This window comes from Aedes albopictus, chromosome 1 (genome assembly GCF_035046485.1).
Source record: "Aedes albopictus strain Foshan chromosome 1, AalbF5, whole genome shotgun sequence".
NCBI lineage: Eukaryota > Metazoa > Arthropoda > Insecta > Diptera > Culicidae > Aedes > Aedes albopictus.
This window is the reverse complement of record NC_085136.1, coordinates 20,831,460-20,857,031: the sequence shown is the minus strand read 5'-3', so window position 1 is coordinate 20,857,031 and position 25,572 is coordinate 20,831,460. Positions and strand designations below refer to the sequence as shown.

Here is a 25,572-nt window from a genome sequence, read left to right as displayed (position 1 = left end):
CTATGTTTCTGAATTGATGGTTTTTTCAGCAGTAGGGATAAACTTTCAGCTTCAGTTCACGACGAAGTACCGTACCTTAAAGTATCATAGTTTTGCAGAGACACTGGAACACGTCTTGGCTTAAATAGATAGGCGTTCTTTACAACAATTTTACAATTTGTATGGAGTGTAGACAGTTCATTCTAATTTTACGAGATTTGGCAGCAGATCAGAGCACCCAAGTCGTTTCACATTTACAGCAATTGTTTAAGGTTCAAGAAAACCATGATTTTATCATTAGGGGGCATCCATTTAGTACGTCACGCTAAAAATGGGAATTTTCAACCCCCTCCCCCCTTCGTACGGGTTTTTCCTATACTTAATGCATTGCTTGTCACACTTTGGAGAACCCCCCTCCCTCCTCTAAGCGTGACGTACTTTATGGATGCCCCCTTAGCAACCATCTACTTCTAAAGCAGTTTGTTTTGCTCAAAGCCACAAAGTCGTAATTGAAAATGGTTTTTCAGTTTCCAGATGCCAATAAGAGTAATAATAATATTTTTTCTTATCAACAATAATCGGATATTAAGCGGAAACACTGTTTTGAGCTTATAAAAACCTATGATCTACGTGAGTATTATCACAAGTTTTAACTTTTTATATCTAGTATGCTACACCACCTTGTACACAACTACAAGGTCTCTTTCTGCTTGACTTCTACATTGGCACCCCAATATGTACTGAATTGAAAATGAATACATTATTTAACCGATATTGTCAGACCCTTTCTGGCTCCCCTTGAAAATCTTAACTGTTTTTCAATTTTTTTATCCCTCTATGTTCTGTCTCTCAGCAGTAGTTTGATGATGAACATTAATGAATTGGCCAAAGTTAGCCTGTAAGATAATGAGAGTAAAAAGTTAATCGCAAAATGAGGCTTTCAAAACCGGGTCCATACATTTTAACCAAAAAAATAACATTTCATTGTATAAAACATAGAAAAAAATACACTTGAACTCTAGCTTGAACTACAGTGAAGCAAGTTAGCCATACAAAAACATATTATGTCAGTTTGCAGAGCTAAGGCAGTTGCAAATATTTATTATTGCACTAATGGCAAACTGTTTGGAAACAACTTGGGACAGTTTTTGCGAATTTTTGTAGGTATTTTGGTAATATCAAAGATAACAGACGTTTATGCCAACGTACAAAAAGTATGTAAACCCTTTCAACCTTCATTTTAGAAAGGAAACCTAACTGGCAACCATTTAGAGATGGCACAACGATCGCATTCATAACGCTTGAGTGCAAATTTCAAACGTAAATGATCCCTATCGGATAGCAAATACTGAAGCAATTCGTTGTATAGATGGAAGCAGTGAGGAACGTATTTTTTATTTACAGTTTTTACCACAAACGACAGCAAACATAAATTCGTCTGTGGTTTTTACACAGGGTTGGAGTTAAATTTTGTTCTAGGGAAAAATGGTGGGGCAACGTGTCGTGCTATAACTGTCACAATTTTTCAAGCTCTTACCCGTGGACACTCTAGTTGTTGATCATACAATTGCATTATGATTCATTATGCAACCCAAATGAGTTGCATTATGGTTGCAAACTCATTGATTTAGTGATGAAAAGTAGGCGGTTTCGATACTAAAACGAAACGTATAAACTAGAATTTATACAGCTGAGTTGTAAAAAATATTGAAAGCTATCGAAACATTAAAAATTTAATCCCAATAAATATATAGATTTAATAAACATAATTCTAGATTGAGTTTAAATAAGGGCGAAAGTAACATGAGCGAGTTCTCTTCATCGACTCTCTCTTCTTCAAATTAAAGTGACAAGATAACCCAAAATAAAATTTTGAAAATGATTCTGAAGTTGCCTCACTAGTATAGCACTAATCAAATTTCTAATATTGAAACCTTGGAACAGATGTCAACTAAAATCATTGCAAACTTTCGTAAAAAATCGTTGCAGTTTTCAAGTTTTCTGTTGCTACGATTAGTTCTTTGTATAATTAGTTTAACCCGGGAGCGGTCGCTTCGTAAACTGAGTACACGCACCATGAAAAATGCACGCTTTTGGTATACAACGTGAGCGTGGCGTCGCTGCAGGTAGTCAAAAACGCGACTGCTCGAGGGTTAAGTTAGGTTAGGGTTAGGATAAGTTACAAAAATGCATTTCTGACACGCAGGTGAAAAATAAAGCCTGCAAAAAATCTTAACTGCTACAGCAAATGAAATGTAATATGTTATCAATTAGTATTGATAATAGCTTAAATATATTTACCAAATTAGGATGATAGTGTGTTATATTACACAAAACACCTAGATTAAGTTGAAGAATCTAAGAATTGATTGAGATACTAATAAAGATTATTAAAAAAAAAGTGACAAAATGCAAGTATGGTTGCACTTTTTGGTCATAAATCGCTAGGTTGCGATGCAATTTAGCGTCTACACTCCCGTGCAAAAGTTTGGGGTCACCCCCTCAAAAACATGGAAATGTTTTTCGGTCATGTCTCAGCCATCTTTCATTTAATACAGTCGTTCTCAGACTCTATCGAAAGATAAAGAGTTAGATTTGGGGTAGACCAAATTTTAAAATCAAAGTTGCATTAGAACCCTATTTTTATCCTCTTTGAGAGCCATTCACTAGATTTTAGTGGAAAAATTCATAACATAATTTAAATTATCGAGTTTGGTTTACAAGTCACCGTGCAAAAGTTTGGGGTCACTTTCCAAATTAAGTCTGAGTAGGATTTTTGTTCAAATCGTCATCTGTTCATCATGGCGGTACAGTTTCGATTGCTTGATGGCGCGCGTCCTGGAAGGCTAAATAAGCTAAGTACGTTATATAAAGTGCCAAAGAGGATGGAAGTGAGATAAAAATTACTGATTCGCGAATTGTACCCTGATAATGGGGCCGTCCATATACCACGTGGACAACTTGGAGGGGGGAGGGGGTTCAAGAAAAGTCCACGCTTGTCCACGGAGAGGGGGGTGGGGGTTCGTCAAATGTCCACGTGGACAAAGATTTACAAACGTAACAAATTATGTCGCATTATTGATGAGGTATTCTTCAATAACAGTTATTGACATTTTATTTTATTATACATTGTTTTTAGTTGGATGCGGCTCCTCCAAGGAAAAAAAATCATGGTATTGACTCATCGACTTATTTGTTTTAAATTATGACAATTTCTAATTACTTACTTAATGTTGGTGTTTAAGTCAGATTTTTTTTTATTGAAGTTCTGTGTGGATTCCTCGAAGTTTCAAATCAAATTTTGTTAACTATGTACTTCGATGTTTCAAAATGCATGTGAAGATTTGCAGGCTTATCTCAAACACTTTTTTGGAGCTTCTTTTAAAATTTAAGATGTTTCTATAGGATATTGAGGTCTAAATCTCAGCAATATAATTTAGTTTCGACTATAATTTATGCATTTTTGAAAAGTTACTGGAATTTTTGTTTTTGTAAGATACTGAGAAATATGATATTAGTTCAACAAAAATTTAAGAAAAAAATAACTTTGTCTTAACAAAACAAAACACAAAACAAAACACCGTCTCCAACCAGAGATTTCACAGACTGAGCAATCTCTAACATTAGGCGATGGACATCACACGAGACATCCAATGATCCAGTGGGGAATTTTCCGTTTGACGAAAATTTTTCACCGACTGGAGCGGGAATCGAACCCACACTTCAATAAACATAAAGCTCAATTAAAAACAATAGGGGTACTCACTAAACAGATTAAATTGCTGCGTAAGCCATGATTTTCTGCTTATTTGAAATGTTTCATGATTTTGCGAATGAAATAATCAAAGATTGCCTTGGTGCTCGCAACGTTTAAACAGTTTAATCAGTTTACACTGTTTAGTGAATCCCCTTAATGTTGAAAACTTGTAGCTACCTATTTTGTACCTCTTTGAGAATAACTGAAAAAAGAAGTCATTCAAAAAGTTTTCTTACTGTATTTTTTTTGTAAAAAAATAATAAATAATTACTTGTTTGTATTTTATATAAAGCTATAGAATATATGTTATTCATAAAGTTATTAATTATATTTAAGGCAATGTTTACGAAGAAAAAAGAAAATATTATTAAAAAAACTTGTTAAATAACCTTTTCGGTTATTTTAGAATTATATATATAAAAAAACATTTTTTCGGATGTCCACGTGGACATTGGGGGAGGGGGGTAGGGGTCAATGAAAAGTCCACGCTTGTCCACGGGGAGGGGGGAAGGGGTCAAAAACCATGAATTTTCTGTCCACGTGGTATATGGACGGCCCCTAACTGTGAGTGTTAAAACCACAAACATACCATTACCCTGAAATCCATGACTTTAAGGAATGTTACAAACACTAAATCTCGAATGTAATAGTACATTCGGAGAAATTACATTCGTTGTAATGGTTTTTGGGGTAATGGTGTATTTGTGGTTTTAACACTTACAGTTATATAGGGGCTGTCCATTAATTACGTAAGGGTTAGTGGGGGGAGAGGGGGTTTTGAGAAATCTTACGCGCCATGCAAAAATATTTAGGTTCTCATACAAAAAATCTTACAAGGGGGAGTGGGGGTGTCGAAAAATCGTAAAAATGCCCTTACGTACCATTTGTTACAGCCTCATAGGGTAAAATTCACAAATTCATCATTTATATCTCACTTCTATCCTCTTTCGCACTTTATATAACGAACTTAGTATTGATTTTACATACTATTTTCTACTTTAACTAAGTCTAGAACTTAGTTTATGAACATTTCATAACCATTTCTGTGTCTTGCCATGCAACTATCGTAGAAGGAATTGGAGTTGCACCAAAAAAATGACGATTTTAATAAAAATCCGACTGAGACTTCCAAATGAAGGCGACCCCAAACTTTTGCACGGTGACTTGTAAACTTAACTCGATAATTTAAATTATGTTATGATTTTTTCCGCTAAAAGATAATGAATGGCTCTCATATACCACTTCACGGCGAAATTCTATCTCTTTTACTCCTTCAGAGAGTTTGAAAACAACAGGACCAGTACCTGTCAAATTTGACAGGTGTTGGTCCTGTTGTTTTCTAATTTCCCGTAGGAGAGAAAGAGAACGATTTCTTGATGACGTCACCGTGCAATGGGCAATAGAGGATAGAAATAGGGTTCTAATGCAACTTCAATTTTAAAATTTGGTCGACGCAATTTTGAATTACGTGGAAAACAATTTTTCGTACAGTTTTAGGAAGAACATGTAAGTTTGGGTAAACTTTTTGTACTAAAAATTTCATATGAAATTTGTGAAAAGTACCTACGAATCAAATCTAACTCTTTATCTTTCGATGGAGTCTGAGAACGACTGGATTTAATGAAAGATGACTGAGATATGACCGAAAAACATTTCCATGTTTTTGAGGGGGTGACCCCAAACTTTTGCACGGGAGTGTAAGTGTTAAAAAGTTCGATTGAATTTGCATTTTGTCACTTTAATTTGCAGAAGAGAGAGTCGATGAAGAGAATTCTCTCATGTTACTTTCGCCCTTATTTAAGGTGAAGATATGACGAAGCCACACCTTGAAATTTCAAGAGCACAAATCTGAAGAACCGAATGTCGGTATGCGCTGAAAAGTTGATCGTTCGGTCAGCCGCTGGTGGTGACCAATCGATCAACTTTTCAGCACAAACCGACATTCGGTTCATCAGATTTGTGCTTTTGAAATTTCGAGAAGTGGCTTCGTCATATCTTCACCTTAAACTCAATCTATCTAAATTATTTAATTATTTACTGCCCTATGTAATCAGTGAAAAGCAGATTTTTAGAGTGTATGCTTAATGATGTTCATTCACACGCTCTCTCATTCTCTCGCTCTGCTCTCCTCCCATGCTTGCTGCGATGAATGCGCGGTTTGGCGCGCATTGCTCCACCTCGTCCGCGCTCGCTTTCGGCGATCCAGCATGGCATGCTTCTTGCATGCAAGTCACTATACCGTGTGAATAGGTGTGGGAGGGAGTGCGGGCAAGTTGAACAGCTGAATCGCGTGCAAGAGCGATCACCGTCCGTCCTCGCATTTCCCCCATCATTTTATGCTGCGGGCGCTCCTCTTCCGCCCGGTTTTTAGTTGGTGCGAGTATGATACCTACGTCGTACTATCGCGAGGGACCTTCTGCACAAATGTGTGATTAAAGACCGACTAGTGCTAGTGCCTGCTGCAACTGAATGAAATTAATGCATGGGGAGGAAGCGCACTCGCACACACAAACCCCGTCCGACCGACCTGAGTCAGAGCCAGCAGAGTGCGGGTTTGTTGGTGAGAGTCAGCTCAGTTCGGTGTTCAGTTTGGTCGCGGCGGTGGCCGGAGTCCCCCAACCTTCGTCATCCATTATTGTAAGCATTGCAAGCGCAGCGGCGAACACGGGAAAGGCAATTCTCGGTTAACTATACCACCTATCAAAGCAGGCGGTCCCCAACAGAGTAGTGGAGTTTAGAACAGTCATCGTCGTCATTTCGGTTCGTCGACTCGCGTGGTACGGAGTGGATTCCAATCGTCGTCGTTCAGTGTGCGGAATACTGATCCGGAACAAACGCGATTCTTTGTTCCCCGCGGGTAGAAAGAAGCAGAGGTGGACAAACAAACCTGCCCCAAACAGGTGCAAAATGCTGTGTGTGTGAAAAGGATTCTTCGGGAGTTGGAGTAAGAAGCAGGATTCGTCGCACCCGTCGTAGTAGGCTGTGCGAAGCGAAGGAGGAGGATGAAGAAGTGACGAGCAGCAAGAGTCATTGACTGACGGTTTAGCGGAGAGAAGCACGGTGACGGCGAAGCATCAGTGAAGTTGTTCTCCGAGTGGCGGCGGCCCTAATTGGAATAACAATAGAAGAAAGGGAAGTTGACCTCCGCGAAATAGGCACAAAAGATAGTCGGCGGGTGTACAAGCGTCGCTGTTTCCGTCGTTTGGCTACATAAGCGATCGTAGTTGTCGTCGGTGACAGCAGCAGGCGCTTCAGCAGAGCGGAGAGAGGGTGTTAGTTTAGTGCTCGCTTATTGTTGATTCAATTCAGTTCCGCGCGCGCGACGAAGGAAATGCCTAAATGAGACGTAATCGCAGCACTGCGTGCGCGAGCGGTGACGACCGGGACCACACGAACGGATTTTGTGCGTGCAACGCAGAGAGCATTTACATACTGTTGTGTTTATTGTGTGAATTGCGAGAGCGAAAAATTAACAGTGCGAATCCATAGTAGGCCGACTCACGGCGACCGAGCGCAGTAGTCACACAGCGGCAGTCGCGTTCGGTGAGCTTATCGTGAATGACATCACAGTAGGCAGGCAGTAGGCCTCCTCGGTAGTTAGATACTAGGATAGGATGTGACACCTACAACTTCTCTGTCTAATTTCACAGCTTGCTGTCTTGTTTTTCCGTGTTGCTAAGATTATTGGTCCCCAAATTGGTCTCTTTTGGGCTGACTAGTTGTCGTATCCTATCCTAGGTTAGATAGTGTGCAGTACTTATTATAGCGATACCTTGAACGGCCGCCAAGTTGGGCGCAAGTGACACTCGCGTGCACGGAATTGGAATCGTGTCCCCCCGCTCCTTAGTTAGAAGTGACAAACAAACAAGTCCTAAGTGCACTTATTGAAATTTTAACTATCAATCGCTAGTAAACAACGAACTCATACGCGACTTACCAGTTTCATATGGCTGTCATCCGATTTTCGGATAATATAATTCAGTGGGTGAATCATTCAATTTCCGAATGAGTGTCGAACTGAGGTGTGATCGTATTGCTTCTCAGTCGATTTCACAACGAAGTTTTATTTCAGTGTGGTGTTTCGGTACTTAGAGGAAAACTCGTACTTAGAAGGAAAGCCGATCATCGCGCTCGAAGTTGATCTAAAATGAATAGATCAGTTGTTGGTGGTGCATCATCGTTGGAGATCGCAACTACAAAACAACAAAAAGTGCAAGAAGACGAAGACAATATCGTGGCGGCAGTCGACGAAATAGTTGAAATTCGGTATCACGACTTTTGCTCTGCATACATTAGCTAGCTAGTACAGTACAGATTTCGTGTGCAGTGCTGATCGAAGATCACATAAGAAGAAGAAGAAGAACGATCATATCATGATGGAGCGCAAGAAGAAGCAACACCACAAGAAGAAGAAGAATGGCAAAGGAGGTGGCCAAGGTGGTGAGAGTGGTACCGGTGGTGGTAGTTCTGCCAACAAAAACAAAAACGAAAGCAACAATCGTAGTAACAACCATCAGTGGCAGCAGCAGCAGCAACAGCTCCAGCTCCAGGAACAGAATGTGATTAATAATAACAGTAACGGCAACAACAATAGTAGTAACAATAACAGTGACGGTGATGTTTGCGATGGTGGCAGCAGCAACAGAAACAGAAGAAGTGGCTGCACCGGTGGTGGCGAAGGCGGTAACCATGGAGCAAAGGAGGCGACGACAATTTCCAGTAATGGCAACAAGTCGTCGTCTTTGCCTTCACCACCGCTGCCAACTGGGACCGACGACAATGGCGCTGAAAATGGCGGTGTTGTGCTGATTAAATGTGAGTTGGAATTTTGTTGTCTTTTTTCCGATAAATATTCAATATAATGATGGAAGGTACCTAGTGGCAACTTTCGTCGCTATGATATCATGATTGATGATTCAGTTGTGGAAAGTTCAAAGGGAGAAATTGTCAGAAATAATGAGCACATTCGAATGATTTTTAATTATGATACGCTCTTTGACAAATACGCAAATATTTGTCAACAATTATTGTATCACGAACACCTAGAGGAATTCCTCTAGGGTTTGCTCCAAAAATTCTTCTAGGGATTCCTCCAGGAATTTCCCTAGGGATTTCTCCAGGAATTCTTCTAGGGACTCCTCCAGCAATTCCTCAAGGGATTCCTCCAGGAATTCCTCAAGGGATTCCTCCAGGAATTCCTCAAGGGATTCCTCCAGGAATTCCTCAAGGGATTCCTCCAGGAATTCCTCTAGAGATTCTTCCAGGGATTCATCTAGGAATTTCTCTAGGGATTCCTCCAGGAATTCTAGGGATTCCTCCAGGAATTTCTCAAGGGTTTCTTCTTGGAATTCCTCCTAGGGATTCTTCTAGGGATTCCTTCAGGAATTCCTCTAGGGATTCTTCCAGGAATTCCTGTAGGGATTCCTCCAGAAACTTCTCTGAAAATCCTCCAGGAATTCCTCTAGGGATTCCTCCAGGAATTCCTCTAGGGATTCCTCCAGAAATTTGTCTAGGGATTCCTCCAGAAATTCATTTAGGGATTCCTCTAGGGATTTATCCAGGAATTTCTCTTGGGATTCCTCCATGAATTCTTCTAGGGATTCCTCCAGAAATTCCTCTAGGGATTCTTCCAAGAATTGGGATTTCTCCAGGAATTTCTCCAGGAACTTCTCTGAAGATTCATCCTGGAATTCCTCTAGGAATTCCTGCTGGTATTCTCCTAGAGTTATCTTCATCGCTGTAGAAATTCTCGGAGAAATCCAGGATATTTCTAGGAATTCCATGAGAAATCTTTGGAGGAATTCCTGAAGCAATCTCCCGGAAGAAAAGGTGGAGGAAATCCTGGAGAAATCCGTGAACGAATCCTTTGAGGTTGTCTGGAGAAATCGTTGGAGAAATCGTTTGTTGAATACCTGACGGAATTCCTGGGGAAATTTCTTGAGAAATTCCCGGGGAATTTCTTGGAGGAATTCTTTGTGGAATCCCTGGAGGAATTCCTAGAAGAATTCCTAGAGCAATCGCTGTTATACATACCCGTAGATTTCCGGAAAAAAAACCTGGAGGAATTTCTGGACGAATCTTTGAAGGAATCCCAATAGTAATTTCTGGGAATCTCTGGAATTTCAGGAGGAGTTTCTGGGAAATATCGGTAGGATTTCCCAATGGAATTTCTGGAGAAATTCCTGGAAAATTCCATTGATGAATTCGTGGGAGAATCCTTGGAAATATCCCTGGAAGAATTTCTGGAGGAATTTATCTCTGTAGGAATCGTTACAAAAATCTTTGGGAAATCTCCAGAGAAATTCTACACTTATCTGTTGAGGAATTCCTGGAGGAATATCTGGAAGAATACTTCGATGTATTCTAAAGAAATACATGGAGGAATTCCTGGTGAAATCCCTGGTGGTATTCTTGAAGGAATGTTTTGAGGAATCGCTGGACATGTCCCAGGAGGAATTACTGTATGAATCTCTAAGGGAATCCTTGTAAAAATTCTGGACGCATTTCTGAAAGCATCCCTGTAGAAATCTTTTGAGGAATTCCTGGAGGAATCTCTGAAGGAATCCCGGAGGAATTTCTGGTGGAATTTCTGGAGAAACCCCTTGTGAAACTCCCTGAGAATTTCCAGGATAAATTTCTGGAGGAATTTCAAGAGAAATATCAGGAATTGCTGGATCAATTCCTGATGGAATTGCTTGGAAATATCATCAGGAGTTCCCGGAGGTATCTGTGGATGAATTTCTGGAGGAGTCGTCTGAGAAATTCCTAAAGTAATTTTTGGAAGAATTTATAGACGCATTTTTTTGGGAAATCTTTAAAGAAATTCTTGCAGTTATCTCTGTAGGAATTCCTGAACGAATTTTTAGATGAATTCCTGTAAGAATTCCTGGACGAATATCTGGAGTAGCCCCTGGATATTTTTTTTTGGGTTATCTCTAGAGGAATTCTGAGAGAATGCCAGGAGGAATTCTTGGAGGATTCGCTGGTGGAATTTCTAGAGGTATCTCTGGAGGAATTCCTTTAGAACTTTTCTTGGGATTGCTCCAGAAATTTCTCTTTTTTTTTATCTGTATTAACGAGATTTTTAGCCCTAGGCTAGTTTATCTCGGGACCCACGCTTTACTTCCCTTCCGAAGGAAGAACTCACATTTTGCAAGTTTGTCGGGAGTGGGATTCGATCCCAGGTCCTCGGCGTGATAGTCAAGTGTTCTAACCATAACACCAGGTCCGCTCCACAAAATTTCTCTTGGGATTCCTATAGGAAGTTCTCTAGGGATTTCTCAAGGAATCCAGAAATCCCGAGGGAACCATGGAGGTTGTCTGGAGAAATCGCTGGAGGGAACTCTTGATGAATAGCTAGTGGAATTCCTGGACAAATACCTTGATCAATTTCTAAATGAATTCATGGGTAAATTCTTGAAGGAATTTCTGGAGGAATCCCTGGAGGAGGTCTTGGAAGAATCCCTGGAAGAATTCCTGGAGGAATCTCTACTATACATATCGCTATGAAAATCCCTGGAGGATTGTCTGGACGAATTTCTGAAGGAATCCCTATAGAAATTTCTGTGAAATCCTTTGAGATTGTCTGGGGAAATCGCTGAAGAAATTCTTGGAAAATCGCTGATGAGTGGAATTCCCGGAAAAAAAACCTGGATGAATTCTTATGAGAATTCCTGGACGAAACTCTGGATTCGAAATTCCATGGAGGAATCACTGTAGGAATTCCTGGAGACACTCTATAGAGGAAATCCTGGAGGATTTCCTGGAAATACCTTGAGGATTTCCTGGAGGAATTTCCGGGGGAATCCTTGGACATATTCGACACGTTGCTACACGACACGGCAATTACAATTCTTCTCAATTGATCTCTGCGATTGTGCATCGGCCGAAGGCATATAACAATGCTATCGGCGAGTACGCAGAACGGCGAGAGCATGAGAGACTATTCCAGTGGTTCTCTACAATCTTCTTGGAAACATCGGGAGGATTTCCCGGAGGAAGCTCTGGAGGAATTACTCTAGCAATCCTTTGAGGAAATCTTGGAGTAATCCTGGAGAAATCGCTGGAGGTATCCCGAGAGGAAATCCTGAAGGAGTCCCTAGAGGAATAACGGAGGAATCCCTAAAGTAGTTCTTGGAGGAATTTTTGGAGAAATCTCTCAGGGAATTTGTATAAGAATCCCTGAACGAGCTACTGGACGAATCTCTAATGTAATCCCTGAAAAAAAATTCTGGGAAATATCTACAGGAACTCTGGAAGAATTCCAGGAAGAATCCCTGGTGGAATTTCTGGATGTATCCCTGGAAGAATTCCTTGGGAATTTCCTGGAGGAATCCATGTCGGAATTCCAGGAGGATTCTTTGGAGGATTTCCTGAACGAATTTCTGGGAAACATTGGCAGAATTTCCATGGATTTCTTTAGAAATTGCTTCGTGGACTACACTAGGAATCTATTCAAGGATTTCTAGAACATTCGCTGCAGAAATCGGCAGAAAGATTTTGGACGGTTGTTGTCCTAGCTAGAGGATATCAGATTGCTGGAGAGATTTTAGCACACGTGTTTCGACGGATTCCGTAAAAAAAACAAAGTTTTGTAGAAAGTCCTTAACGAATCCCAGGAGGATTTCTTGAAAAGATCACACGAAAACTTCTGAAGAGACACCTGGGGATGATGAGCCACCAGGAGAGGCAGGAGTGTTACAGCTGGAGTTCCCTAAAGAGTGTACCCTTAAATTTGGGATGCTTTTTTTCAGTGTTTTCTCCTTGGATTGGTTTGCAAGAATTCGCCACACAGTTCTACGTTAGGTCTATTTTGGTAATTTTGGAAATTCTCTGTCAGTTTCCTGAAAAATCTGTTTGAATTGATCTTTAACAGATTATCTAACAGTCTACAGTATCAATTTAAAGTCCAATTAGTATTGAAGAGGTTCTGAGAACCACAATAAAACCGTAATAATAGTACTCTGGTTTTATGGCAGTTTTAAGAACTTCCTCGCATCAATTTGGCTCAAAAATGTTACTTGGGAGAGTTTCTCTACGACCATCAGCCGGATATATCAAGGGACTACTTCTTAGATATTCTTTCAAGAAGATATTCTTTCAGATTTCCTTGGTCATAAGTGTCCCGAATTCCAGACCATTATGTAGTACAAAACCTTAAAATCTGGGCATAACTAGTGATCAGTGACCATTTGAAGTTGTTTGACAACGGCATGTTCTGACGGACGAGGTTCAGAAAGGGATTCTTATTACAGAAATAAGCTTTTCTAGGACCAAGATCATACAAGTTCTCCCTGGAAAACTTGAAATCTATAAACTGAGTAGGGAATTGAGATCAACGAAAGTTCTAGGTCATCCAAGAGCATTCTGCAGTATAGAACCCCCCTGGCCCTGTCAGACCTTTAGACACTGGCAGTAATCATTAAGTATATGGTTTTCCTGGTACCGGAATATTTGTACGACGTCCATAGAGCTTAACCGAATAGAGAACTCCGGTGTCTGATAGCTATTCTAGGTCATCCAAGAACATCTGCGAATACACGCCCGCAAACTTTGTACCTGTAGTTGTAATTAGTGGATATTTTCGTTACTGGCAAGGTCCACAGAGCTAAACTGAACCAATTATTGAGTGATATGGATATCCTAGGTCATCCAAAAACTTCTTGGAGCACACAGCTCCAGATGTACAGGCATAACGGGTGGTCGATGGGTATTGGACAATAGCAGCGGTGTATGCTCATAACCACGAGGTCAAAAGAGCTGTGTTGAGTAGCGAAATAGAAGTCAACGGACGTTATAGAGATCATCCAAGTTCTCCCAAGAGTGTTGGGGTCATCAGATCTACAGACGTAATTACTAGCAGTTCCTACTCGGGAACGTGAGCCACTTTTGTTCAGGATTATGGGCAAACCCTGTCGCATTTTCTTAGCCAGTCTTGGAATATGAGTCAAACCCGCTCATAGTGGTGAGCTAATACTGATCAGGAATATGCGACAATTGGCTCATTTTCTCTTCTATCCAGCCCAGGAACATGAGCCGAACAATCTCAAGTCTGTGAGACAGTCCTGCTCAACGTTGTGAGCTAGTTCTTCTAATGATTGTAAGACAAATGTGGACAAGATTGTGAGTTGGTCCTGTTCAAAAGTCTACAAGAGCGAGGGAGGTTCTGCGAGGCCCAAAATTTGGTTACGTTGTTTATGATCGGTCCCCAACCTTGCCTAGAAATAGGAGCCATTCCTGATCAGGATACTGGGCCAATTCTGATCGGGATTCTGAGCCAATCTGTTCAGTGTTAAAAGCCAATACTATTTGAAATTATGAATCAAGCAGTTCTAGGACCAATTTCATGATAAAGATTCTGAGGTAATTCTCATCTAGAATCCTGATAAGCATTCGTAGTCGATTCCGTTCAAAATTCTGCCTGGGGTTCTGAGTAAATTATGTTTTAGATTATAATATAATCTGATTCTTGACAAATACTGTTCAGGATTCTGGACCAATGCTGATCAGATTACCAAGTGAGTTCTGCTCCTGATTCCGATCAAACTCTGCTCAGAACTTCGAGAGGGTTCTGCTCAGTGTTCTGAATTCAAATTTAATTCTCAATAGAGTTCAGAAGCAATCCTGCCCGGGTAGAAGAAAATAACTAACGAAGATCAAATTTTGCCATTTAAAATGAATAGCTGAATAGCAAAATTTTTTATTGGTTTGTTGGGAATAAGAGCTAAAAGAACAAAAATAATAACTGACTTGGTACCGGAAAACAACTCAATAATAACTAATTGTGTCCTTATAAGAACAAACCAAGGACAGCATATTTCAAAATGGAGAATAACTGAATAAGTTATTATCGTGTTATTGTGAACAATGTAAGAACAAAATAAGTTATTTCAAATAAGATCTTCATAATTGTGAATTTTGTTCTTATGATTGGAAAAAAACTGTATTGTAAGTTCTGAAATGTTTTGTCCTTGGTTTGATCTTATAACAACAAAATAAGTTATTATTTACTTTTTTCTGGAACAAAGTGAGTTATTATTTTTTGTTCTTTTAGCTCTTGTTCCTAACAAACCAATAACAAAATTTGCTCTTTATTAATATTCTATTTAAAATAAATTATATACTAAATAACTCATCAATAACAAAACAAGTTATGATTGCAAAATATGCAATTAGGATGTTAATTTACTTTGGATGCTCAGAATAACTTATTTTGCTATGATTGCATATTTTGTTATTATTCAGTTATTTATTGTTATTTAATAATAACTCATAAATAACAATTTTGCAATGATAATATTTTTGTTCTTAGAGAGTTTTTTAGTGTTATTCATAAATAACATAAGAATGATAAAATGAGATATGATGGCAAAATTTGTTATTTTTTTATCCTTAGTTTGTTCTTCGCCTCTACCCGGGTGTTCAGGATTACGAGCCAATCAGCTCAGCATTAGGAGCCAAAACTGCTCAGAAATTAAGAGCCAATGCTGCTTGAAGTCTGAGTCAATCCTGATCAGGTTATTCAAAAAATCCTGCTCAGGATTCTGAGTCAATTCTGCTAATGATGTGTAGTCAAGCAACTCTGACTCTTAGTGCTCTTCACTATTTTTCCGACAGGGAGTCGTCCGGAAACGCTTTCACTCACCTTGGAAACCTTTCGATCGTCATTCGCCAAACTTACCCTACGATCCATCTGGCAACCGGCTTCGCTGATATATTGATGTGTTTTCGTCAAACCATCAATATATTGATGTCGTTTGGGGCCCGCTTTATGACAATTTCGCCAGCTTTCATTGGGTGGCTGATTGAGTTCAAAACGTAAGGTTCGCGTGAATATGAATGTGTGTTGATCTTGCTGGTCGCTTTCTTCCAGGAATTAGTTCCGCGGTTGGGAGATTCCTCAGATAGTAACTGAATTCATCTAGAAATTCCTTACTAAAAGTCTCGAGGAATTCGCTCCGAGTCACTCCAGAAATTCCTGATAGGATTCCTCCAGAAGTTTCGTAATTCCTTCTAAGATTACCCCCAGCATTTTTCCACAGGGAGCTCCACCTGAGATTCTTCTTGTTGTTCCTCCTGAAGTTTCATCTGGGATTCTTCCAGAATTCTGAGTTTCCTTCTAAAACTTCAAGGGATTCCTTCCGGGATTTCTTCTTAAGTTTCGGAGCTTCTCGATGAATAGTTTCCCAGATTTTCTTAATAGTGTTTTGGAATGTCTTTTGAGGTTTTTTTTTCTGGGATTTCCAGAAGGAATTTAAAAAAAAATCAACAAAGCTGATGGAAGAAATCCTTAGGAAATTGTTGCAAATGTTCCACAAGAATCTATTGTAGGAACCAAGTCGAAGCTCTAACGGTAATTCCTTACAGAGCTCATGAAGGAATTCCTCGAGGAACTCTTGTAGGAACTTCATAAGAAACTCCTAGAATAATTTCATAGAGAAAGCCACAAAAAACTTCTGGAAGAATTCCTTAATAAGTTATTAAACTCCTGTAGGACTTCCATTTCAGCAATTTCTGGCACAATTTCAGAATAAACTTCCGGAGGAATTCCAGAAGGATCTGCAGGAGTTCCAGGAGAAACTTTTGTAGGTATTAAGAAAAGAGTTCCTAGAGGAATTCTGGATGGAGTTAATGAAAAAAAGCAGTTTCTGAAAGTATTCCGGAAGAAGTTCTCGAGAGAAGTCCCTGGCAGAATCTTGATAGAGGTTCTTGGAGGAATCCTGGAAAAAGGTGCCGAAGTGCTTGAAGAAATCCTGGAAGTAGTTACTGAAAGAATTCCGGAAGAAATTTTGGGAAGAATTCCGAAGTTCTTGGAAATACACCGGGAAGAGTTTTTAGTTGAGTTCCGGAAGGAGTTTCCAGCAGAATCCTGGAAGTAGTTTCTAGAGCCATCCATGAAGGAGTTCATTGGTATGTGTGAATCCAGGAAGCAGATACTGATGTCTGGGAATTTTTTTTCCAAAGTTCCCTAGTTCCCGAAATAATACTACATCCTACATTACATACCCTGGACTGGATGAACAAAAATATTAGTATATTTCTTACAGTTCGGTGAGGATGTTTCTTCGTTTTAGGTAAAACAATGCCCCAGACATGCCGCTGAGAATTCGCTAGAAATTTCTGGTGGGAGCCGTTCAGCAATGTTTACTGGAAATCTTCAGACAATTGTTGCTAGGTATCCTCCAAGAGTTCCTGGGGGACTCCTGAACGCAAAGACTGGATAAATCGAAGCTGGAAATGCTTGAAAAATCCAAGCAATCATTTCTGGAGAAATCTCAGCAAGAATTTGTGTAAATATCAGAGAAATCCTCGAAGAAACCTCAAGCTAGAATTTATGGAAGAATTATTGAAAAAGCTACTGAAGACATTTTAAGAGGAATCCCAGCAGGCGTATCTGGAGGAGTTCCCAGAGGACTTTTGGGAAGAATCCATGAAGAAATCTCTTGAGTGGTCACAAGCAGAATCTCTAGAAAAAGGCAGAAATTTCCGGAGCAATCCTAGCAGTAGATCGAGGGAAATTCTAAGAGAAATCCCTGGAGGAATCGCAGAAGGAATTTTAAAACATCCTTGAAGAAATCCCTAACGGAATCATGAAAGGAATTTATGGAGGAATCTCAGCAGGCATTCCTGGAGGATTCAATAGAGAAACTGCTTGAGGAGTCACAAGGCAAATCTCTACAGGAATTCCAGCATGCATTCTAAGAAGAATTTAGAGCAAAAAATCCATAAAGGAATCATTGGAGAAGTCGGAAGAACCGCGCTGGAGGTATTCTGAAGAAATTCATGAAGAAGTCCTTCATGAGGAATTTCCGGCGAAATCCTCTTGGAGTTCCTCAGGAATACCTACTGGGACTCCTCCAATAATTTCTGCTTGGATTCCTCCATTTTGAAACGGTCGTTGCAGTGTTGAGTGATTGTGTCGCTAAAGAAAAATTCTCTAAATTGTTAATCTAGCGAACAGCAGGAATGAAAACTCCATCTCTCCTCCCATGGCCAAATCAGGAGAAATTATTCATGACAGTAGACAGTAGACAATACAATCCCTGAAGAAGGCCACAACCAAAAGACCGAAACGTCGGAACGGTATAAAATACTTGTCTTGATCTAGTGACTAAGAAAGCCAATCCAAAAACAGTTCCCCCGAGGATTTATCGTGGAATTCCTATTGGGATTCTTCCTGAGGTTGCTAAAAAAAATCTCTTGAGCTATTTCTTGTGAATTCAAAGCTGAAATTTCTGGATGAATTTTGGAAGATATTACTGGGGAACTACTAGCAAGAACTTCTGGAGGGATTCCTAGAGGAATGGCAAGAAAATCACTACAAGAATCACAGGAGCAATTTTCGAATGAATCCCTCAACAATCGAAGCACGCCTGCAAGTAGTTGGGAGGTCGCGAAACGAAAAGTTTGGGAAGCTAGGTTGTAGCTCTTTGTACATGGAGTTTCTATTAGGCAGAAATAATACCAAATCAGCAGGAATCAGCCAAATGTTTTTGGATGCGAGTAGACAAGTAATTTGTGGAATTTCTAGAAAATTTAGAGTTCCAAAAAAAGTCTTGAGAGAATTCCTGAAGAAGTTATTGTAAGAATCACTGGATAAACTGGCGTAGAATACTATGAAGCGTTTCCTAAAACAGTATCTGAACGAATTGTTGAGGTAATGCCAGCAACAATCATATATATATAAAATCCCAGATTCCAGATCTGTCTGTCCTTCCGTCACGCTTTGAAATGTTTCACAAAATATGACTATTATGCAATTCATTGCATTGTTTCATCCTGTGGTTCATTGGTTTATCACTGCATTGGTTTTAGCATCGTTGCATTGTTGCATTGCTGCATCGTTGCATTGATGCATCGCTGCAATGAAGCTATATCGCTGCATAAATCTTGTAGAAAGTTCTAGAATTCTGTTATTCTGTTTGTTTGACGAATTAGAACCCTACAACAGTCGTTTACGAATCAAGGTGGGATACATAATAGTATACCTGCGGGCGTTTCTCAACGCCCAATGCTGAGAGAAACGTTTCACAGGCAGCGTCCATTTATTACGTAACGCTAAAATCGGAAATTTTCGACCCCCCCCTCCCCCCTCCGTAACGCTTTTTTGTATGAAAATCCTAAAAATTTGGTATGGGCCGTAACGCTCGGTCGTACTCCCCCCCTCCCCCTAGAGCGTTACGTAATTTGTGGACGGCGCCTAAGGAAGCTTCTAGAAACTATATGATTTAACAAAACTACCCACATTTTGCCAGGAATTTCTAGAATGTTTTCTGCCAAAATCAGCAAAATATTTTTTGGCGCGACTTTGGGGAATTTCTTGAATATTCTGAGTTCCTAAAAAAGTCTTGAAAGAATTTTTCAAAGAAGTTATTGCAGGAATCACTGGGTAAACTGGCGTGCAATACTCTGAAGCGTTTACTAGCAACCCTTCTAGAATTTCAAAGAAATAAAAAATATGGAGAAATCCTTGAGAAAACTACTGATGTGATCACTGAATGAAGAGGTACTAGGCTCTGCTGGAGTTTCCTGAAGAGTTCATCCAGGAATTTGGTATGTACTTTCTTCAATGTTTTCTCAACGATTCAAGAGAATTTCCAAAAATAATCAAGGTATGCAGTGTTTACTAGAACAACTTAGGCTAGATCTTCGTCGCGACCTTATCTAGGAAATTTCCAGACAGTTTCCCAAACATTATTTCGGAAAAGTTTGGATTGTTTCAGAAGAGGATCTATAAAATTATCGAACAGCCCAAGAAGTCCAGTTAGTTTGGAAGAGGTTCAGGTATTATTCCGAGAAAACCTTTTAGATTTTGCTAGTCCTACTATTTTCGGTCTCCAGAACGTTGTAGAGGGACAAATCTTCACATCTACGTGCATAATCAGTGATCAATGAGTGTTCTACGAGGTCTTATATTAGACGAATCTTCTCTCCCTGAAGTATGGACGTTGGGATAAACGTCTTTAGCAGAAAATTGAGATCAATAAAAGTTCTAGGTCCATGGACACCAAAGTGTAGGCCGCGGTCCGCCCATGATGTCCGGATTTCTGTGTTGTGGTAGATATCTTTGTAATGTTTTTTTTATGGACGTTTCCTACAAATCGGTGTAGATGTTACGATACAAATACGTGAAAAAATAGGCCTTAGGATCAGTGTTCTAGGTCATCCACGAACTCTTTGAACTTTCAGACCTACACAGATCCAAAACAGTGATCTTTCCATGGATTTCTTCGTTACGGAATGTATTTACGACGTTCGTGGAGCTAAACTGAAGAATGAACTGCGTCCGATAGATATTCTAGGTCATCCAAGAACAGCCGCGAATACATGCATGAGCTGAACAAACAATTGAATGATACGAAAGTGTTAGTTCATCGAAAACATCCTGGAGCACACAGCTTCAGATCTACAGGCATAACTTTGTACGATAAGAGCAGTGTATATGTATGACTACAAGGCCATTAAAGCTGCGCTAGAATTGAGTGGGTAGAATTGAGTTCAACGAACGTTTTAGGCAATCCTAGCACTCCCTAGTGTATATTTGTAGTAATATATGTCCTCATGAGGCTTACAGAGTAGAGCTCAATAGAAAAATATGTTAAACCTTGGATTTGACAAATATTCTACGTTATCCGTCAAGTTTGGCAGTACAGGCCAGACTTGTGTGGTCTATGTCTGATCATGAGCTTCTCTCAGAGTGTTTAGAGCCTTGTCTCTCAACATGTCAACAAACAATTGGCAACGCACGCACATTTCCCACTCGAGGTAACGCTTACTCTATCGAATGACAGCTGCTGACGAGATCACAGCAGGCCACGATTCTTCTTGTTTCTTCGGTCAACGCTCGACCACGTCAAATTGTGTAGTAGTAAATCTGCATTGTTATTCTAATAGCCTTCCAATGATCGCTGGTAACACATTGTCTCCAAATGCACATCAAGCGATCTAGTAGGCGCGTGAACGGTCATCACGTCTCTACTTCGCGAACGTCAAAGTGTAAACACAAGTTACTGTGTGGGGTCACCCGCTTGTCCACAATAATTCCAAGCTCCACACAGTTTATAGGGTCGCTGCGCTGGGCGATTCTCATCGAGAACTGCATCAGATCAACCAAATTCCCACAAGACTTACGAGATCAATAGAGCTGAACTGAATATACCGCGAAGGGGGAAATTCTGTTAAACCAAACATAATTGAGATTGACTTCGACGTATTCTCAGTTTAAGAATGAAACTGTTCAAAACAAACTCAAATTTAAACCTTGTACTGACTTTTTGGAACCTCTAAGCAGAATACACTCTTCGAATGAGTATAATCAGTTTGTACCTTTTGATTCTGCCCTATTTTGCTTGTCCTTTGACAGATATGCGTGGAAGATCACAAGTGGTAGTCGAAATACGTGTATTTGTCAAATTTGAAATAAATGTGACGTATGGACGACGACATTTTTAAGGCCGCCCAAGTTCTTCCTAAAGTACAGACCTTGCAAGACAATTGAGTTCAATGGACGTTCTAGGAAGCTTGTTGAAGAATCCTCTGCCCGGTTAACCAGTTCCATGTTGATCGATTTCGATTTGTTTTGAAATGATGGCGATCCTTGTGGCGATCGCTATCAACAGATAAAGAACTATGAAGAAAATCTGAAGAATCTGGTTGATAAGATGGAGTACAGGATTTCAAACCTACAAATGTAAGCTGTGATCACTGATCAGTGAGAATGATCATTTGGTTGGTAACGGAAAGTACTTAAGACGTTCATAGAGTTGAGCTGAATAGAGAACTGCGTCCGATAGCTATTTTAGGTCATCCAAGCACGCCAGCGAACGTACGCCTTCAGATCTACAAGCAAAACCGGTGACCGGTGGGTATTCTGCGATAGCTCATGACCTCGCTTTCAGTCCCGAGCACCCATGGTGGTGCAGAGGGCCTAATTGAAAGATCTCCTTCATTGGCGACTGGTCGCCATCCGAGGTCATGACCGACGTGGACAATAGAGCTGCGCTAGGTAGCGGAATTGAGTTCAATGGACGTCATAGGTCATTCAAGGACTCCCAAGGGTCAGATCTACAGGCTTGAGCTTAAGCCCATAGTAGCTACTCCAATATCGCCATACCAGCTACGCTTAGACATGGAACCAATGAAATAACTGCTTGGGACTGGCACTAACAGGCATCTGCAGTGTGTGAGCGTTGTAGATCATCTGTGTTTAGGTGACAATGAAGCCTGCTACTTCAAAATGCATGTTAATGTGGGAAAGGTGAGTGAAGTGATGATTACAATCGCGTGCTGACTTCAGGCCGTTGAGTCCTCTGCGTCTGCACAAAGTCATGTGGTTATTGCGGTAAAATAGAAAAAATCCAACGGGGTTGCGGTGGTTTCGACCGCCGCAGTCGTTCCGCAAACGTCAAAAGTGCTCGGTTCACTCTAAAAAGCTCTCACTCACTTGGTTGCCATAAAATTCAAAAATAATGAAAATTGTTTCATTTATGGTTTATGTAATCTCAATTGCTACCACAACATGTAACTTATTTCTAAACTATATTAGGTGTAGTTTTAGCACTTTAGTATGCAGCTGTACGCCATTAAACATAATTTAGTTTTTCAACTATTTATTTTTGTTTCAAGGTTGTGTGCATACTTTTTGAAGTGTGCAGCAGTTTGATGTTTGCGGAACAGGTCTTCTTTGTCTTCTTCACTCCGCCAGGTTGAAGGTTTCTCTGGATAAGCAATATTTTGGCAGACCTTGACAGTGATTTTTAGTTAGGTTTTGCCGCAACCAGCGAACATCACTGTACTGTGTGAATATGATGCGGCACAGTTCGCTAGGTTGCATAACTTGTAGGCGTTATGTGATTGACACTGTGTGGAAGTTGGAAAGAAGGGAAACCGTTTCTGGTTCTAGCGATGGCTATGAACATACAATAAAACACAGCTGTGAAAGCTCATCGTACTTCTTTTCTTCGAAGGTAATGATTAATTCCCAGTTGCAAAATTTGGGGAATGAGGAGTGTTTGAATTAAAACAAATTTCCAAGAACAATCTAAGGAGTGTTCGACGACGTTTGACACAAAAAGACCCATTGAGTATCGATTGCCTAACGAACTTCAAATGCATTACTGTCACGTATCTCTTCGTGTATCTCTTTTTTTGCGGAGACTTCATTTGAGCTCATTGTCCAGCATTTCCTTCGCATGGAAAGCATATTTGACGCTCATTATTATTCTACCCAGTAGCGGCGAAACAATCCGCAATGGATGTTTGTCATGACAACCGTTTGTATACACACACCTTTAAAAGACAAAAGACAGAGAAGAAAGACCTTGGAAACAAGGTCAGCATACACGCGGTCGTTCAAACGGACATGTTTTGACGTGTCTGAGATCAACGTGGTGAATACCGGCCTTGAAAAAAAAGCGAAATTTGACACACTCGAAATCTATATCGAAGGTGGCCTGTCAAGTCACCCGCCATTTGAGTCAACAACGCGCTTCAACGATCCATCTGTGCTTACAGCCTACTGCGTCTACGAAGTGAGTATCTTCTAGGAACGGGGAAAACATATGTACCCCTACGTTTTGTTTACACAGGGAAGATGACACAAGCCAGGGCATGCGACCGATTTCTGGTTTGAATCGCCTTGTGGGTATGCATGTGTAGGCAGAAAGCTTCCTTTCCACTTGAACGGCAATTTTCCTCGGCTGACAAAATATGACAACACGTGCCCGGACGGAAAAACATGCTTGGGAAGCGTTTTTCCCTCACTACAGAGAAGGTCAGCGCTTCTGTTTCTTGGAATGTAGAATGTGAGATGAATCAAAAAAAAAAAGATCTTTTTTGTTGTTTCAACCTAACCATTAAGTTTTTGTTTTTAATGTATTTTGAAGTTTTTTTTTTATAGAATATAATACAGTAGACTTTCGATAACTGCAACATGTTTACGATTTTTTTTTGCCTTGCAAATATTCAAATCACCGTTTGCTTTGTTTTCCCGCTTCTCACTTTCGCACAGACCTGTCATCGACCCAATGTCATTCATTCCTTTCGGTCGGAAACTATCAAATCAACATACCAGCCAGAAAAAAAACCCGATGCAATTTGGCTTCTTTAATTGAATTCCAATGTGACACTTCAGTCCAGCCAGACGAAAGCTGTTCGTTAACACCTTGTCATTTTACCACAGGGCTGTGCCTGTGCGACATGGCGGAGGCCAACTTCGTTCATTCCGCTGCTGCTTCAATCAAACAGCAAAAGTGGTGGAGGAAAGGAGTAGGCTTTGGTATCGCTACCATGTCCGACCGACCGACCGACCAGCTCCGAATGCGCTGGCGGTGATTCATCACGCTGCTATTTCCAACGCTCACTTGGATTGCTTCTATTTCTTTCGATTCCACCGGGGCCATTCGTTAGCCCCTGCTGGCAGCGCGGCGGCGCGAGTTCTTCAACGTCCCTTTTCGCTGTTTTATTGAGCAGGGGCGAGGCGAAGGCGGGGCGGTTGTAGGGACGTGGCCACGGTAAGAAAACACATAACGCATACACTACTGACGGACGGCGACCGCGCGTTATCCGTCACTTTTCATAAAAAAAACGTTCAAGTGAGGTTATAGGACCTCTCTGGGTTGTGGCGGTGGCGGTGAAGGAGAAGGTGGCGAAGGTGGGAAGAAGAACGTGTTGTGGTTTCTCGTTTTGTATGTGCATACTCCTCAGGTCGAGCCGTATGTGACTTGGGTAAGAAATTTCCAAGTGTGTTCTAACGATCGGCGACCAGTCCTCCAAGCGAATGTGTATGTAAGCAGAATGTGGTCAGTGGTGCCAGTTTCGGATTATTCGTCAGCAAGACAAATTCTCGGAGGAATTCCACCGAAATCCTCGGAGGATTTCCACCGAAATCCTCGGAGGATTTCCACCGAAATCCTCGGAGCAATTCCACCGAAATCCTCGGAGGATTTCTTTCGAAATCCTCTGAGGATTTCTTTCGAAATCCTCTGAGGATTTCTTTCGAAATCCTTGGAGGATTTCTTTCGAAATCCTTGGAGGATTTCCTTCGGAATCCTTGGAGGATTTCCTTCGGAATCCTTGGAGGATTTCCTTCGGAATCCTTGGAGGATTTCCTTCGGAATCCTTGGAGGATTTCCTTCGGAATCCTTGGAGGATTTCCTTCGGAATCCTTGGAGGATTTCCTTCGGAATCCTTGGAGGATTTCCTTCGGAATCCTTGGAGGATTTCCTTCGGAATCCTTGGAGGATTTCCTTCGGAATCCTTGGAGGATTTCCTTCGGAATCCTTGGAGGATTTCCTTCGGAATCCTTGGAGGATTTCCTTCGGAATCCTTGGAGGATTTCCTTCGGAATCCTTGGAGGATTTCCTTCGGAATCCTTGGAGGATTTCCTTCGGAATCCTTGGAGGATTTCCTTCGGAATCCTTGGAGGATTTCCTTCGGAATCCTTGGAGGATTTCCTTCGGAATCCTTGGAGGATTTCCTTCGGAATCCTTGGAGGATTTCCTTCGGAATCCTTGGAGGATTTCCTTCGGAATCCTTGGAGGATTTCCTTCGGAATCCTTGGAGGATTTCCTTCGGAATCCTTGGAGGATTTCCTTCGGAATCCTTGGAGGATTTCCTTCGGAATCCTTGGAGGATTTCCTTTGGAATCCTTGGAGGATTTCCTTCGGAATCCTTGGAGGATTTCCTTCGGAATCCTTGGAGGATTTCCTCCGGAATCCTTGGAGGATTTCCTTCGGAATCCTTGTAGGATGTCCTTCGGAATCCTTGGAGGATGTCCTTCGGAATCCTTGGAGGATGTCCTTCGGAATCCTTGGAGGATGTCCTTCGGAATCCTTGGA

General features: G+C 40.8%; 1 protein-coding gene across 3 annotated transcripts in view; it reads left to right on the top strand.

The window, feature by feature from the left end:
* LOC115260194 (uncharacterized) overlaps positions 1-25,572 on the top strand; it is a 300,226-nt gene that overhangs the window by 65,227 nt on the left and 209,427 nt on the right. The window contains exons 1-2 of one of the 3 annotated variants that reach the window (XM_029861110.2): positions 6,201-7,332; positions 7,475-8,551. The exons of the other annotated variants lie outside the window; for them this stretch is intronic. Of the exons in view, the coding sequence (XP_029716970.1) occupies positions 8,110-8,551 (442 nt within the window). The 5' untranslated portion in view covers positions 6,201-7,332; positions 7,475-8,109. Of the gene's footprint in view, positions 1-6,200; positions 7,333-7,474; positions 8,552-25,572 lie in introns of those variants that run through there. 3 annotated transcript variants of the gene reach the window in all.